General features: G+C 32.2%; 3 protein-coding genes and 1 non-coding gene across 5 annotated transcripts; 2 read left to right on the top strand and 2 right to left on the bottom strand.

Annotated features, from left to right (window-relative positions):
• Positions 1–237: 237 nt before the first annotated feature.
• LOC107927306 (GTP-binding protein SAR1B) lies at positions 238–2,540 on the bottom strand. Its single transcript, XM_016858372.2, has 3 exons — positions 2,068–2,540; positions 1,584–1,715; positions 238–790 (listed from the first exon to the last, which is right to left on the bottom strand). The coding sequence occupies exons 1-3, from the start codon at positions 2,194–2,196 to the stop codon at positions 470–472; spliced, it is 582 nt and encodes a 193-aa protein (XP_016713861.1). The 5' UTR covers positions 2,197–2,540; the 3' UTR covers positions 238–469.
• On the bottom strand, positions 1,019–1,140 carry LOC121224013 (small nucleolar RNA snoR83). Its single transcript, XR_005921476.1, has one exon. It is a non-coding gene; the product is annotated as a small nucleolar RNA snoR83 (small nucleolar RNA).
• A 2,771-nt stretch (positions 2,541–5,311) lies between the features above and the next one.
• Positions 5,312–6,653, top strand: LOC107927184 (universal stress protein A-like protein). Of its 2 annotated transcripts, XM_016858212.2 has the most exons (4): positions 5,312–5,701; positions 5,777–5,889; positions 5,969–6,087; positions 6,409–6,653. In XM_016858212.2, the coding sequence occupies exons 1-4, from the start codon at positions 5,536–5,538 to the stop codon at positions 6,512–6,514; spliced, it is 504 nt and encodes a 167-aa protein (XP_016713701.1). In that variant the 5' UTR covers positions 5,312–5,535; the 3' UTR covers positions 6,515–6,653. The 2 variants fall into 2 exon arrangements, with proteins under 2 accessions (XP_016713701.1, XP_040960642.1); XM_041104708.1 differs by having other exon boundaries at positions 5,348–5,889.
• A 3,618-nt stretch (positions 6,654–10,271) lies between these two features.
• LOC107927177 (universal stress protein A-like protein) lies at positions 10,272–11,727 on the top strand. The gene is made up of 4 exons (XM_016858204.2): positions 10,272–10,658; positions 10,745–10,857; positions 10,941–11,059; positions 11,422–11,727. Exons 1-4 carry the CDS (start codon positions 10,475–10,477, stop codon positions 11,525–11,527), a joined length of 522 nt encoding a protein of 173 aa, XP_016713693.1. The 5' UTR covers positions 10,272–10,474; the 3' UTR covers positions 11,528–11,727.
• The last annotated feature ends 4,125 nt before the right edge of the window (positions 11,728–15,852 follow it).

Below are 15,852 nucleotides of genomic sequence, written 5' to 3'. Positions count from 1 at the left end.
CTTAAAAACTTGAAAAACATAAGAAAGTTTCACAGCCATTAAGCAGATACATGCTTGGACGGATGATGTGAGTCCAATAGCAGAACTTAAAGGGTGCAAGCTCTGTCTGTTAAATGCGTTTGCTTGAATCACAACAATAAATATACCGTTAGTTTGATAAGGCAACAGTAGACAATTAGGAGATGACTAAATCAAGACACTCTAAATTAACATTCGGTCCCAAATCATCAATCAGAATAAATCATCATTACTTGTATGTCTCATTCATTGACTGGTAAAGAACGAAGTTTACCGATTCAAACAAAAATGGAAGGAAAGAAAAAGAAAGGGGCAAGAGATGAGGGAAAAAGGTAGGGTAACAGGGGGGTTGAAACACATGTAACAACAATTTCTCAACGTGTTTGATCCAATTCAATTTAGTATAAAAATAACATTAAGAACCAAAGCATGCTAAATTTCCTATAGCCACCTACTTAATGTACTGAGAAACCCACTTGAAACCATCTCCATAACCCATTTTACGAACAATGCTACACATGAATACCTCGAGGGGACGAACGTTTGAGTCTCCCAAGTTGACCTTACCCTTGCCTGTGGTGAAATTGGTGAGCCCAAGGTGATAACGCAACTCATCTTCTGACGCAGCATATGGTATATCGATCTTGTTGCCCAAGATGAGGAACGGGACATTAGCCAAAGCTTCATCTGAGAGAAGAGCATCCAGCTCCCTTTTTGACTCGGCAAACCTCTCCTTGTCGTAAGCATCCACTAGGTACACAACCGCATCCACCTACAAACAAATTTCATATCAGTTTTGCTATGCTCTGTGGAAAAAGAAAAAGATTGAATGTTTTGGTATAGTAGAGCCTCCGAAAACTTGCAGGACCTTTTCTGTGTAATAGACCCCAGACCAGACACCAAACAAGCCAAGGAAAGAAGAATAAGAGCGAGTATATAAAAAATAGTTATTGATTTCTCCCAGCAATGTAATCTTGAAAAAGAATGGAATGTAAGTATATAGTGTGTGGTGAGGTACTATCAAGACACCTTCTCCAAAAATAAAGGTGCTATCAGCGAACTCCCCATCCTTATTCTTAGCCCCTCATGAATCAGATAATCACAAGAACTATTATCTGGGATTATAGAGGCACTTTCAAGAAAAATGACTATAACAAGAAACTCTAGCAAGCTGCCAGATTCTCAAATGAAATATGTAACCCACTAGATGACTAATACAACTAAATTTTACAATCCCAATTTGATTATTTATACTTGACACCAGTTGTTCAATTCATTAAAGATATCATTCATATAATAATGGAATCAATTCTCCACAAACTGAAAGAGAAGAGCATAATTTTTGTCTGAAAACTGAACATAATCACAGGGATTTTCAAGTAAAAGAAATGCTATGTTACTCTGACTAAGTGAGTGTCAGAAACGAGCATATATCGGTCATGGTATGGTTAGATTTTTGTAAGTATTTAAAGGATCCTTGGAGGTCATATCACCATGTTCGTGCGTGGAGCATTTGCGTCGGACATGGATACTTCAATAAAAATGAAGAATTCGAGGAAATGTACCTTAGCGTAGTAATCTTTCCAAACTCTTCGAGCAATCTGATGGCCTCCCAAATCAAAAGCCTTGAACTTGATTTTCCCAATACTCAATTCTTCCGATGTGGGATGCTGTGTTGGCTGATGCTGAACTAATCTCTGCCAAATCCCATTACCAACATTCCATTAAAGACGAGATTCCAATCACCTTATTGCTGAAGATAGCAATCGACCATCCCCTCACATTTCTTACCCTTTTTTTATATATATATCAATAACAATTAAAAAACCCTTCCAGCTAAAACGACTAATCTCAACCAAACCCCATCAAATTGTTAAAGAGAGAACAAGCTTCATAGCCTTAATTACCTTCAAATATAACGTTTATTAGCATTCTGAATCAATTTAGATCAGAAATATTAGAACTTTAATAGATTAAAACCAACAATATTAACACAAATCTAATTCTTAATATGATTTTACCATCATTCATTTATGACAAAATAAATACCTCATCTTTGAGCATATGAAGCAGCGTGGTTTTGCCGGCATTATCAAGCCCTAAAAACAAGATCTTGGCCTCTTTTTGCCATAAACCAAGGGAAGCAAGGATCCCATAGAACCAATCGAAGATAAACATGATTTAATTCCTTCAGTAAAAGAAACTTTCTTATTAACAAAAAAAAAGAATCAAAATGGGTTGCCTGATAGAAGAGAAAGTGTGTGATAATGGATGGGGGTATAAAAGAGAGCACGAGTTGGTGAGTTTTGTCTGGGTAAGTTGATCCGAGCTCGCACCGATCAGGTGCTTTGGATCGGGGGTTTGGCCACGATGGGCTAAATCTGGGCCGTTCGATTTATGGAATTATGGATTTTTTTAGATTTTGGATCACAGTGTAAAATTGGCCTGTTTTCCCTTAATGGACGAGTAGCTGATTGATAAAGAAACTTTATACTAACAAATTAAATTTTGAAATAATTCTCAAAATTACTCCTAGGAAATTTGATCTATATATATATGAAAATTTCATTTTTATTTAATTATTTAATTATATAATTTATTATTTATTAAATTAAGTTTAGAGAATAATTATTCCGCTGAATATGTTTTTCTAAGAGTACCTCGACACCCATGAGTGTCAAGTTCAATGTGATGTCAAATCATTACATTAGTTCATGTTATGCATATTAGGAGGGAAGTTTTGTAAAAGTACTTGTCTGAGTATCTCAACATCCATAAGTGTCGAGCTGATGGTTAGGAGATATTTATTTGGTTGTTAGCCCAACCAAGTGAATTTAATACAGTGAAAGTTGACTCTCATGGTTGGTGACTTCTATCCTGTAAAAACTTGTTTGTTACTCCTTTCTTCACATCCAATTTTTTTCAAAACTCTTCAACTCTTTCAAGCTCTCGCATCCTTGAACTCTCCTCTTTTTTTTTTCAAGAGAAAATGATAGAAGACATTGTCAACTACATTGTGAATATGGTGAAATTTCCAACTCAATTCTTTCTATTTTTAAATATTTGTGGAAATGATATGGTTTTTGAAATTTAATTATATTATTTTTGTTTTTCAACAATCAATAGATCAAGTTCTTTGGATTCGACATAATTTACATTTTGCAAAGCTTGATCCTCGTATTGATGAACGCTTGAAGGATGTCATTTTATATGTGGCATCTACGATTTTCATCGTTTTGGATTTAATTGCTGTTTTGGTGGAAAGATGGAGGTTGGAAACGTTTAAATTCTAATTTTTTTTTTGCACAAGGAAGCAATCATGATGCTTGAAAATGTCGCTTTAATAATTGGCCTTCTAGTGCAATCGATTCAGAGTATCAATGTGATCAATTGTTGAGTGACATGCTGTCGAAGGAGAAACCAAAAAAAGATTTAGATGAGACCAATTGAAATGCACATTTCAATAATTAACTAAATATTGAACTCGACATTCATCGATGTAAAGTTGAATATACTTTTTCAGATGTCCCAAAATATTCTGCTACAGGGTGCTGATTGATGATCCATGTAGTGGATTTAAGATGGGAACATGAGGCTAAGCTAGAAATCGAAGCGATCTATGGAAATCAATATGGAATCAGCGAAATCCCACGAGTCAAAATGTTTATTTGGAGAATGTCTACAAACGCCATTGCATCCAAAGAAAACGATGATCTTTCTCCTGTATGTGCCATAGATGCGATGATGAGGTTGTCTAGAGGCAAAGGCTTAACGCATCAGTGGCTGAAGCCCAAGCTTCGAGGCTTGGTTCTTAATCGATTAAAAGTCATGGATGACAATCTATAGTTACGGAATCAGACAGTTGATCTTATCAATGATTTGAAAGGATTCAATGTTGAGATTAAGGCTATCATTGATGATATTCACCTCTAACTTTCCTCCTTTAGGATTTGGGATTTTCTCATGTTTTCAAAAAGAGGTAAGGCTGATTGGATAGCAAAAAGAATCAATAACAAGGATTGTTGGAATTTCCTCCAAATGAATTTTTGCTGTATTGTAATTTTTCTTTCCAATGGAAATTCAAATATCCTTATTTATGTACTATGACTTACCATACAAATACATTCTCATTAGTAATATTTTATATTTAATAAGGAATTTACATTTAAAGTCATTGTCGATTCAGTTTTACTTTAATTGGCATCGACATTGTTACCAACATAGAAGGACGTGAATTCGCACATTATCCTCTTATTTCAGAGTTGAGGAGAGGCTATGAATAGTTCTAGACATGGTATAAAAAAAATAAAAATTAAGAATCGTGATACTACACTCATATGAAAGGAAATAAATAAATAAATAAAGTCATTAAATTTAATATCAAATTTTATGTTAGTTATAATATGTTAATTTTATTAAATTAGTTAATGAAATATTGGTTTGTTGGTTATGGCAAAGGTTTTGGTTTCTTGAGTACTTATGTTTGAATTTTATCATAAGCAATAACAATTTGTAGGTTTTAGTCTCGTTATGTGTGTAAGTCATATGTGAGTTTTGCCGAATTCTTTTTAAATTGATTTAGTTTTTTTTCCAATTCTTTAATTTGTGTTTTGTACTGATTGAATTCTACATCTTAATTGATCAGACATATATTTGGGTAAAACTTTAAAGAAAAAGTAATTTCATTAAATTATATCATAAATGTTTATCATTAATAAATTATATCACTAATTTAAATCTGTTTAATTTAAAAACTATTATAAGAAGTTGATTGAGTTTTAACTTAATTGATATCGGTATTGTTACTAATACAGGAGGTCACAAGTTCGAGTGCACTGAAGTAAATTATTCTCTTATTTAAGTATTGGAGAGAGATTATGGGTAGTTCAATGCGTTGTATCCTTCTAATCATATATGTTCTTTTGACGTAATGCCAAAATTTACATATATCGCTTCCCCAACTCATAAATAGGCGCTTTAGGGCACTTGACTTCATATCCTTCTATATTAATATTAATATCCATGTCAATCGAATTAAGATTCAATAGGTTATTTACATATTTAATTCAATCTTTGTTATGAGAAATAATTTATTCTCTTTAGGATAAAGGACATAATTTACTAAAGCTAAAAATTTAATAATATAACTTCACGACTTAAAAATTTACAACTTAAATAAAATTCGATATTAAATTAAGTAAACTAAAATGAAAATTATCCATTCGATTACGTGTACCATCACGTGTTGCCTCAACATAACTAGAAAAAAAAGGAGGAGACGACAACAGTAGATATACATAACTGGATATGCATTTAAGTCAAACCAAGCCAAACACTGTCCTGTCTTGCAAAACCAGCAACCAAACGACCCAGAATTCCAAAATCCACAGGTTTTCTCTTCTCTCCCAAAAACCCAAACACTCCCTTCTATAAAATCCATTACACACTCTGCACACCTTACTATCATAATTTCAACTTCAATTTCTAAACTGTTCGAATCCCAAACACCTAGATTCAATGGCTGATGCTAAGGAACGCAAAATCCTGGTGGCCGTCGATGAAGGCTTGGAAAGCATGTACGCTCTTTCATGGTCTCTCCACAACCTGATTTCTCAAACTTCAAATGATACCATTATCCTCATTTACGCTAAACCTCCACGAACCGTATACACTTCGCCAGATGGTACAGTTGTTTTTTTTTTAATGTCGAAAATTAAAGACATGGTTTTTTTTTTAATTGTTTTGGTTTTGGTTGCAGGATATTTGTTTTCTCCTGATATGTTGGCCTCCATTGACAAATGCAGAAATGATCTGGCGTCTTCTATAATCGAGAAGGCCAAAAAGATGTGCAGGGAGCAAGGTGATAATGAGGTGAGTTACTGAGTAATTCTTGCTTTTGTTTATTTGGAGGATCAAAATTGTGTGTTTTTTTTTGGGGGGGGTTAATTAGGTTAAAGTAGAGGTGATAATAGAGACTGGTGATCCAAGGGACGTGATTTGCCAAGCTGCTGACAAGATCCATGCTGATGTGCTTGTTATGGGAAGCCATGGCTATGGCTTGATTAAGAGGTGAGTCCTCTCAGTTTTAGTCAAATTATAGTTACTAGAACTATTAAATTATGTCAAAACTATATAGACAAAAACCATAATTTTACTCAAAAAGTTTTCTTTTCTTCTTCTTTTTAATAACTAGGCCCTGAGTATGATCATTGATTAGGTTGAAAAGATAGTATAATCATAATGTTCCCTTTTGCATGTGAAAAATGGATTGCTTTTCATACTTTATTTTCTATTACAGCTCAAATTTACGGCAAGAATGAATGTGATAGGGATTAGTGATTAGGCCTAAATAGGTTTTAATATATGGTTTGAACAATTTTTGGGTGACAGGGCATTCTTGGGGAGTGTAAGCAATCACTGTGCACAGAATGTGAAGTGCCCTGTTTTGATTGTGAAGAAGCCCAAATCTTCCTCCTCTGCAACTGGAACCAAATGATTGAGATTTGGGACACATTCATAATTTCTCTTAGTTGTATAAAGTTTTATATTTTTCTTCCGTCTTTGATTGTACTTTCATACTCGAATGTCAAGAACTGAACTTTGATTATTACAATAGATATATACCGTCACTGTAAGCTTTTTTCTTTTTCTTTTTTGGGTAATGCTATCACAGTGAGCTAAAGAACATAAGTTGAGGAATAAAATCATAAACCTTAGGACAATGTTTGCTACATAATACATCAGAGATGATAATACAAATACTTAGTCAAAAAATTGTGTCATTGTTGGCACAGAACACAATTTCTGTTCTAAGTGATAATCATCGGTTTTGGTGATCTTCAATCCAATGAGTACTTAATGGGAAAAGGTAATTCCAAACGAACATCATCTATGTCAGCATGTCTCATAATCTGGTTAAACATTTTGAAGAGCAACATCTTGAATCCTTTTTCCAGTGAAGTTTCATGACAAGTAGGCATCCGATTGCATATAGCTAGCTTGTGTAATACCTCATTTGGTGACTTAGCTCACGAATATCAATTCTAAGATGCAAATGCTTACCAAAATTAAGAATTATTTTAAAGGAAGCACGACCAAATTCAAAGAATAAATATATCACAAACTAATCCTTATCATTTATTTATGGACTAACATCCTCCATTGATGACATGACTTGAGGGTGCACAAAAAGTAGGCATGAACAATCTTACGATTAATAGGTTGTAATTGATGGTTGTATTCTTAAGTTGGTAACGAATTTTTTTTTTATCTAAATAGATATATTCATCAAATTGCATAAACAATAGATTTATCTATGGGTCGGGTCACTTGATTCGACCTAAGATTCACCCGAGAAGTGGGAGGATTTGGGCAAAAAATAAAAAACAAGGCTATTTCGGGTAAACTCCGCCCCAATTTGCAAAAAAAAAAAACTACTAGTTTACTGTTGTTTTTCTACTGTTTTGTTGTTGTTTTTCTACTATTTTAATATCATTTCACTATTATGTTGCTACTATTTTATTGTTATTGTTTGAATATTATATGATTCTTGTTTTATTATTAATTTTACTACTATTTTAAAGACATTTGCTTGTCAAATTGCACCTATCTTAGTCTTATTTAAGTATAAAGATTTTTTTTCAATTTGTTAAGAAACATTTATTTTAATGTTTTTAGCATTTTTGATATATTATACTTTTATTTTTTCATATAAAAAAATTTAATATGAGCGGACCGACAAGACCCAAACCTATCAACTATGCCTTAAATTTTGTTAGAACCCAACTTAACCCGACTAATAAAAAATCCAGTAAATAATTCTCATAGTTATTTTTTAATATTACATAAGAGTGTTCCAACATCATTAACAATTTCTGGCAAAACACCTCACATAAATCAAGAACCCTGCTTATTTTTCTTCTCGTATAAGCAATGCAGTTCAAAATAAAAATTCAACTAATATTCCATAATCTTGTGGTGTAAAGGATGAATTTTATATATATACATATATATATTAAAATGCTTTAGGCTACCATTCATCCGAATCACTCTAAGTATAAAATATTTATATATTTAAGTCATTTTCCATTTTCTAGAAAAAGTATCACCTTTGTTTTCAAAATGAGAAAATCTGAATCAAAGATAAATATATGATCCTTGATCAGGGGCGAATATGGGGTTGGCAGCACCAGCCCCTAAAATAAAAAAAATTTTATTTTAATTTTTTTTAAAATTTAAAATTTTAAAAATTTTAAATTAATAAAAATAAAATTATATTTTAATTCGTTAAATATAATTTATAATTTAATTTCTACCCCACCTCATTATCACTTATTAGTTTATGCACTGTGGCTTTATGGAGGGAATCATCATTTCATAATTTATGTTGATGAAGGATAGAATCGTTCTAATATTAAATATTTAAACAATGCGAAAAAAAAAGCTAAATGCACTTTAGATAATAGTAGAATGTGGTTGCAATAGACATAGCTTCTTGCTTTATTCTCATGGGTGAATAATTGATGGATCCTATTTTTTTTTCACATCATGTTCTGATCATATCTATTTTTTGACACAATATTTAAAATTATTCATAACACATTCCTAATTTATAAATAGGAGGATAATGCACTTCAGCGCACTCGAACTCACGTCCTCTAGCATTGACAACAATATCCATGCTAATCGAGCTAAAACTCAACTGGCTTACACGGAATAATTAATAAAGTTATTTAATGACAAATTAAGATATATTTAAGGTGTGTTTGTACATCACAAAATATTTAAATAAAAATGTAATTATTATGATAATAATTATAATTTTTTTTGTAATTATAAGAAAATTTTAAAAAATTATTGTTATAAAAAAATATTATTAATATTTGAAAAAAAATTCTAAACAGATGACAACTTAAAATTGAATCATTATATGTAATATGCTAGTCTAGAAAGTTAGTCGACAATACGATTGCTAATAAAATTAACAAGAAAAATAAACATCCTATGTAATTTTATCTAATTATTCTAGCATTCCATATTTGTTAGACTTGTTGGCTAAATATAAATAATTAATATTAATTCTATATTTTACTTAAAGCTCCTAATTGAGTTAGTGTCACAAGTCAATCAAATTCGTGACACCTAACTTAGTTGAAATATGACTAAAATAATCATTCTTTTTTATAAAGTAAGTTATATATTGATACCAACTCGAACAACAAATTTATGTAAATACCCCTTGGGTTCTTGACAGTTTCAAAAATATGTGACTTGGTCCCTCTAAAAAAATTATAAAATATTTTTATTCTAAAATCTTATAAATATATAAATTAAAAATTATAAAAAAATAAATAAAAATGCTAAATTATATATATTTAAAAAAATTCTAAAATGATACATTTGAGGTCTTAAATAAGTGAATTATCAAATCAAATTTATCATACTATTTATCTCTTCTTCTTTTTTTTTCTTTTGAAAGAGTTTTTAAAAATATACTGTATTTATATTCTTTAACTTGGAATTTAGTCATATTGACAACAAGATTTCTATATAGCTGGTTTAAATTTTTTAATTTAACTCGAATAAATTTATTCGACTTGAATCTCATTTCACTCTGATTCGATTCAAAAAATTTAAATTAAGCTAGAATGATAAAATAAGATTCGTCATCTCAACTAACTTGAAACTTCCCACTTGTTGTAACTTGATTTAATCAAATGTTCACACCTAAGAACACCATTCCTAATCCCCTTGCTATGCCATAATCTAACAATAAAACTTTTAAATTATTTAAGCAGAATTAATAAATAACATATAATTATATTTTAAATATATATATTAAAATAAAAATATTATTATATAAAAATATCTTATTGAAGCTTAAATCAATTAAGGATATCAACTTGTAATTATCTACTGCAACTCTTACTCTTAAAATTAAAATACTTTGATTATATCTAAACCATTAATTAATTATTCAAATATGGGTAAAAGGATAATGATATTACATTTTTTTTCTTTATTTAAAAATAGATAAATTAATTATTAAAAATGAGCTAAGTATATTTTATTATGACGTAGAAAAATTAATATTTAATAATATATAAAAATTAATTAATTAATTTCTTTTATGAAGGGAACAAAATGCGAACTCGGAAATACGTTCACAATCAATGCAAATTAGAAAAATAAAATAAAAATAAAGAGACAAGATAGATTTTAGTGTCGACACGTACAACATTACAGTCAAACCAAGCCAAAAATTGTCCTGTCTTTCAAAACCAGCAACCGGACGACCCCAAAGCATAAAACCCACAGTTTTTCCCTACCCAAACCCGAAAACACTCCCCTCTATAAAACACACTCCAATCCACATTAGACACTCAAAAATTCCATCTTCAATTTCTCAAGGTTGTTTTTCTTTTATCAACTGTTCCAATCCAAACTCATAGATTCAATGGCCGAGGATGACGTTGTAGCTAAGGATCGCAAAATCCTGGTGGCCGTCGATGAAGGTGAGGAGAGCACGAACGCTCTCTCATGGTGCCTCAAGAACGTGATTTCTCACACTTCGAAAGATACCCTTGTCCTCCTTTACGCTAAACCTCCACGAGCCGTATACACTTCCCTAGATGGCACGGGTATTTCTTTCTTTCTTTCTTTATGTGGGTTTTCAGTAGCAATAATGAGAAGTTTTTTCAAATTCCGTTGTGGTTTTTGGTTTCAGGGTATTTGTTTTCTTCTGATATTTTGGCCACCATGGACAAGTACAGCAACGATGTGGCGGATTGTGTCATCGAGAAGGCCAAAAGGGTGTGCAGAGAGCAAGGTGATCCTGAGGTGAGTTACTGAGTAATTGTGGTATTTGTAAAAGTACCCCTTGTTTATTTGGAGGACCAAAATTGAACGTTTTGGGTAATTAGGTTAAAGTAGAGGTGATAATAGAGAGCGGTGATCCAAGGGACGTGATTTGCCAGGTTGCCGACAAGATCAATGCTGATGTGCTTGTTATGGGAAGCCATGGCTATGGCCTGATTAAGAGGTGACCAATCTCTCTCAATTTTGGTCTAATTCTAATTTTAGTCCCTGTACTATACTTAATTATTTAATCTATACTTTAATTTGATATGATTTGGTCTTAATTTCGTGTTTTGGGTTTTTTTTTTAATATTTCATACCAATCAACGAAAATTGAACTAAATTAATATAGTACAAAGAAGAATTCAACAGATAGGCAAAAAGGATTCCCTTATGTGAAAATTTGTTTGCTTTCTCACACTTTATAGTCTATTACAGCTCAATTTAAAACAACAAAAAATGTGATTGAAATTAGTGTTTAGTGCTAAACAGTTTTTAATTATATTTGGAGCAATATTTGAACAAATAATTGTGGATTAATGACAGGGCATTCTTGGGGAGTGTAAGCAATCACTGTGCACAAAACGTGAAGTGCCCTGTTTTGATTGTTAAGAAGCCCACATGTTCGTCTTCTGCAAGTGGAACCAAATGATTGAAATTTCGGATTACATAGTCATACTTTGCTTTGTTTATGTACAAATTTCACTTTAGTGGGTATGTTTCTGTTCTTGGTTTTCTTTTCTCATATCTTTGTCTGCTTCATTACTTTGTTGTATAAGGTTTTATTTATCTCTGAATGTACTTTTCATATTTGAATTAAAAAGAGTCCCATTATACATTATTGGGAATAAACCCGTGTTTGCAACGAACAAGAATAATAACGATAAAAAGATCGAATACACAAATTTTTCGTGAAAAAACTCCTCAAAGAAAATAAAAAATTACGGGGAAAAAGAATTTTACTAATATAAAAGAAGTACAAAGATAGAGAGAATCAAATAAAAAAAAGACTCGAAACCCTGAAAGAAAAACTTTTCAAACTAAAAAACACAGAATTCTTTCAATCTGTATACTAAGACTTGAAATTCGTAGCTTTTATGACTAGAATATCTTAGGTTAATCAGAGTTTAAATGAAAAACTCAAACAGAGTTTAATTGAGGGAAGAAAATCGAGAAATTTGAGGATCACATCGTCACATCGTGACGTGGTTTATGCGTTGTCAAGACGGCGATTTTCTTTTCATCGTGACATCAATTGCTCATTGTAATGACAAGTTTTATCTTGTCGGAACATCACTTATTATATTATCTGAAATATAAAGTACATCCACAGAATTTGTTATATAATTATAATAAAATATATAATAATTCAGCCCAAGGTTCGACTTCCAATCCAATTAATTTCCTTATGTAATAAAATTCTAAAACCAGACGCAATTTTAGATTCCCCATTTTGATTAGAACACCCAATAAACACCTTTTCCCTCTATTAGTTATCCGAACAATTCAGCTTTACATTGAATCAGTATAATTATTGTTTGAAACAGTTGCATCCAAGTCTGAGTGCTCTGCCATGCAATACAACACCAAAGAACCATGTTAAGATAATGAACTGATCAGGGATGTATTCAGGCTGTCCATGATGCAAATTGTTCTCGAAATTCATATGAGAATAAAATACACCGAAAAGACATCGATTGAGATTAGGTTTGACCGGTTACCTTTTTGGCCTCAGGCTGCTCGATTCTCTTACAATCGGGGTACAAGCTACTAGTTTGTTTCTCAACATATCAATAAAGACGTTGTAGGTAGCATCGGGACGGAGAATGAATGTATAAACACGAGTGAGCTGGTCTGGGAAATTTTTCTTTTTGACCCCCACTGAACATGATGCTGCAATAACCATCTGTACATGAGTGAAATTATATTTTTACTAAGTACAAATATACAACTTAATTTCACCTCTAAATTTTTTTTTCCTGACTTTACCTCTGTACGTGATGATGCAATCGACCAATATTATAAAAAGAATTCTTAAATCCATTACAACAATATCTTTTAGAGATACCTATATGGTAGAATCATAACGAGGCTTTGAAACTTGATTCGAACAAGTGGTGCTTTGTTGAGAAAGCTCTACAAAATGAGGCAATCCGATTTTTCCAAAACTTATACAAGGTTGAGAGTAATGTGGTGGGTAGATTTTTGTTGCGTCACTGCACTTCGAAAACAAATGACAACGGTATGGATTTTTTGAATTGTTGTATTTCTAATGCTGAATAAAGAAAAAAAAAAGGACTGTTTGACATGGCTCCTATTAAGGCAGTAGGCATAGATAGATTTCATGTGCAACTTTTTCCAACATAATTGGGATACTGTGGATGTTTATGTGTGCAGGATGATCAAAGAAGTGTTCAGTGACAAATTTTTGGAGCTTGTGTTCAATAAGACACTTCTTATGCTTATTCCCAAAACTAAGAGTAGTTTATGTACAGTGCTTTATAAGCTCATTGCTAAAGTCATTGTCAATAGGCCTAAGGGCATTATGCTTTGTATTATTGGTTGTTAGAGATTGACCTGATTAATCCAGAAATAAGTAAAAATAGCAGAAGAAATTGAGAAATTGAACACATAAATTTAACGTGAAAAAACTTCTCCAAAGAGGATAAAAAATAACGGGCAAAAATAAATTTACTATAATGGCAAAAAGAAACGAAGAGTACAAAAAGATGAAGATAAAAACTAAATCTCGAAAACCCGAAAACAAAGAACCCTCAAAACGTAAACACAAAATTCTCTAAATGTGTTATGAGTTCTAATGTCTAATGAGTGTATTTTCTAAGGTTGTAAAAGAGCCTATTTATAGGCTAAATTCATATGTCAAATAATAATAAAATAATCTAAACTAATCAGTGTTTCATTCAAATAAATAAATAGAGTTTGACTAGAAGATTATTTCTCAAATTTGACTGAAATAGGAGTCATACTTAACAAATCTCCACCTTGACTCATATTTCTACAACGCCATCTTTGCCAAAGCTCGCCACGAGCCTATCTTGAACTATGCAGGGAATTAACTGAGTCGAATTTGTGCTTAGAAACTAGATGACTTCTAGCCTTCGACTTGTACACTGCCAAATCAAAACTAACCCGGGTCTGATTTTCACGAACACAATGCCCTAACTTTTTAAAACTTGCATCCAAAAGAGAATCTCTCTTCAACGAAACGGTCATACATTTTTCCCTCCTATGACCAAGTTGCCTCTGCTCCAAACGAGTTGATTTCGACTCTGTAACGGACGAGGGACGTCCGATTTCACCAGTCACTGTAGAACCTTCCAAAATATAAAGACTACCAGTTCTTTTACCTTTTTAACAAAACGAGAGCTCCACGAGATACTTTAATGCCGCTCAACTCGATGTTGATTCTGCATCCTTTCAAGTCTAGAATACTCAAGGAGATGAGATTCTTTCGTAAATCAGGTGCATACCTGACATCTGAGAGTGTCCTAATCATCCCATCGTGTATCCTAATTTTAACAGCACCAATACCAATTACCTTACTAGATGAATCGTTTCCTATGCGCACAACTCCACCTTCAACTGAAGTGTATGTGGAGAACCATTCTTTATTAGGACACATGTGGAAAGAACATCCCGAATCTAGGATTCACTCGGACGTGAGCTTGGAGTTATCGCTTGTTGGCACTAACAAGAAATCATCACCGCTTTCATTGGCCAAATTAGCACCAGCTACATCTTCCTCGTTACTCTCAGCAGCTCTTTTATTTTACAGTTTATAACAATCTACTTTGATGTGACCTAACTTCTTACAATAGCGACACCTTTTATCCCGTTTCTTTGATGCTATCAAAACGGAAGCTTGCCTATTTGCCTTGCTATCGAAATGAAGCTCATTGTCGAGTTTGTCTCTACTCAACAAATGACTCTTCACATCTTTGAACGAGAGTTTGTCTCTGCCATAAATCAGGGTCTCCCTAAAAGACTTGTATGAAGGGGGTAAAGAGCACAATAGTAGCATAGCTTGATCTTCATCATCAATATGAACCTCAACGTTCTTTAAATCATTTAAAAGAGTAATAAATTGACTTATGTGATCTCTAAGAAGCTCACATTCGTTCTTGCGAAACGTAAATAGACGTTGTTTCAACACTAAACAATTAGCTAGAGACTTAGTTGCATAAAGAGTTTCTAACCTTTTCCACAAAGCAGATGAGGTCTTCTCCATCAATACCTCCTACAATACCATATTCGCGAGGCACAACTGGATTGCAGAAAAAGCCTTTTCATCAAGCTCTTCCCATTCTGTTTTATTTAAATTCTCAGGCTTTTTCTCGGTAACAACCTTTTTCAAACCGGATTGAACTAGAATTGACATCATCCGAACTTGCTACAGATTGAAATTTGTCTTACCATCGAACTTCTCAAATTCAAACATTGTTGCTGCCATATCTGAATGGGCTGATTTATGAAAATTGAACTAGCTCTGATACCACTTGTTAGAGATTGACCTGATTAAGCAAGAAATAAGTAAAAATAGCAGAAGAAATTGAAAAATTGAATACACAAATTTAACGTGGAAAAACTCCTTCAAAGAGGATAAAAAATCACGGGTAAAGATAATTTTACTATAATGGCAAAAGAAATGAAGACTACAAAAAGATAGAGATAAAAACTAAACCTCAAAAACCCAAAAACAAAGAACCCTCAAAACGTAAACACAAAATTCTCTAAATGTGTTATGAGTTCTAATATCTAATGGGTGTATTTTCAAAGTTGTAAAAGAGCCTATTTATAAGCTAAATTCATATGTCAAATAATAATAAAATAATCTAAACTAATCAGTGTTTGATTGAAGCAAATAAACAGAGTTTAACTAGAAGATTATTTCTCAAATTTGACTGAAATAGAAGTCATACTTAACATTGGTCTTAACCAAATTAGTTTTATAGCAAG

Source organism: Gossypium hirsutum, chromosome D11, assembly GCF_007990345.1.
Source record: "Gossypium hirsutum isolate 1008001.06 chromosome D11, Gossypium_hirsutum_v2.1, whole genome shotgun sequence".
Classification (NCBI taxonomy): domain Eukaryota; kingdom Viridiplantae; phylum Streptophyta; class Magnoliopsida; order Malvales; family Malvaceae; genus Gossypium; species Gossypium hirsutum.
Note: the sequence above shows the minus strand (reverse complement) of the source record. Positions and strands in the feature narration are given on the sequence as shown.

Bases quoted from the DNA above. Each gene is read 5' to 3' on its own strand.
- LOC107927306 (XM_016858372.2), bottom strand. From the start codon at position 2,196: ATGTTTATCTTCGATTGGTTCTATGGGATCCTTGCTTCCCTTGGTTTA. The intron at 1,716-2,067 runs GTATTTATTTTG...GGGATTTGGCAG, and splicing joins TTCATATGCTCAAAGATGAG to AGATTAGTTCAGCATCAGCC. The intron at 791-1,583 runs GTACATTTCCTC...ATTTGTTTGTAG, and splicing joins GGAAAGATTACTACGCTAAG to GTGGATGCGGTTGTGTACCT.
- LOC107927184 (XM_041104708.1), top strand. From the start codon at position 5,536: ATGGCTGATGCTAAGGAACGCAAAATCCTGGTGGCCGTCGATGAAGGC. The intron at 5,890-5,968 runs GTGAGTTACTGA...GGGGTTAATTAG, and splicing joins GGGAGCAAGGTGATAATGAG to GTTAAAGTAGAGGTGATAAT. The intron at 6,088-6,408 runs GTGAGTCCTCTC...TTTGGGTGACAG, and splicing joins GGCTATGGCTTGATTAAGAG to GGCATTCTTGGGGAGTGTAA.
- LOC107927177 (XM_016858204.2), top strand. From the start codon at position 10,475: ATGGCCGAGGATGACGTTGTAGCTAAGGATCGCAAAATCCTGGTGGCC. The intron at 10,659-10,744 runs GTATTTCTTTCT...TTTTGGTTTCAG, and splicing joins CACTTCCCTAGATGGCACGG to GGTATTTGTTTTCTTCTGAT. The intron at 11,060-11,421 runs GTGACCAATCTC...GATTAATGACAG, and splicing joins GGCTATGGCCTGATTAAGAG to GGCATTCTTGGGGAGTGTAA.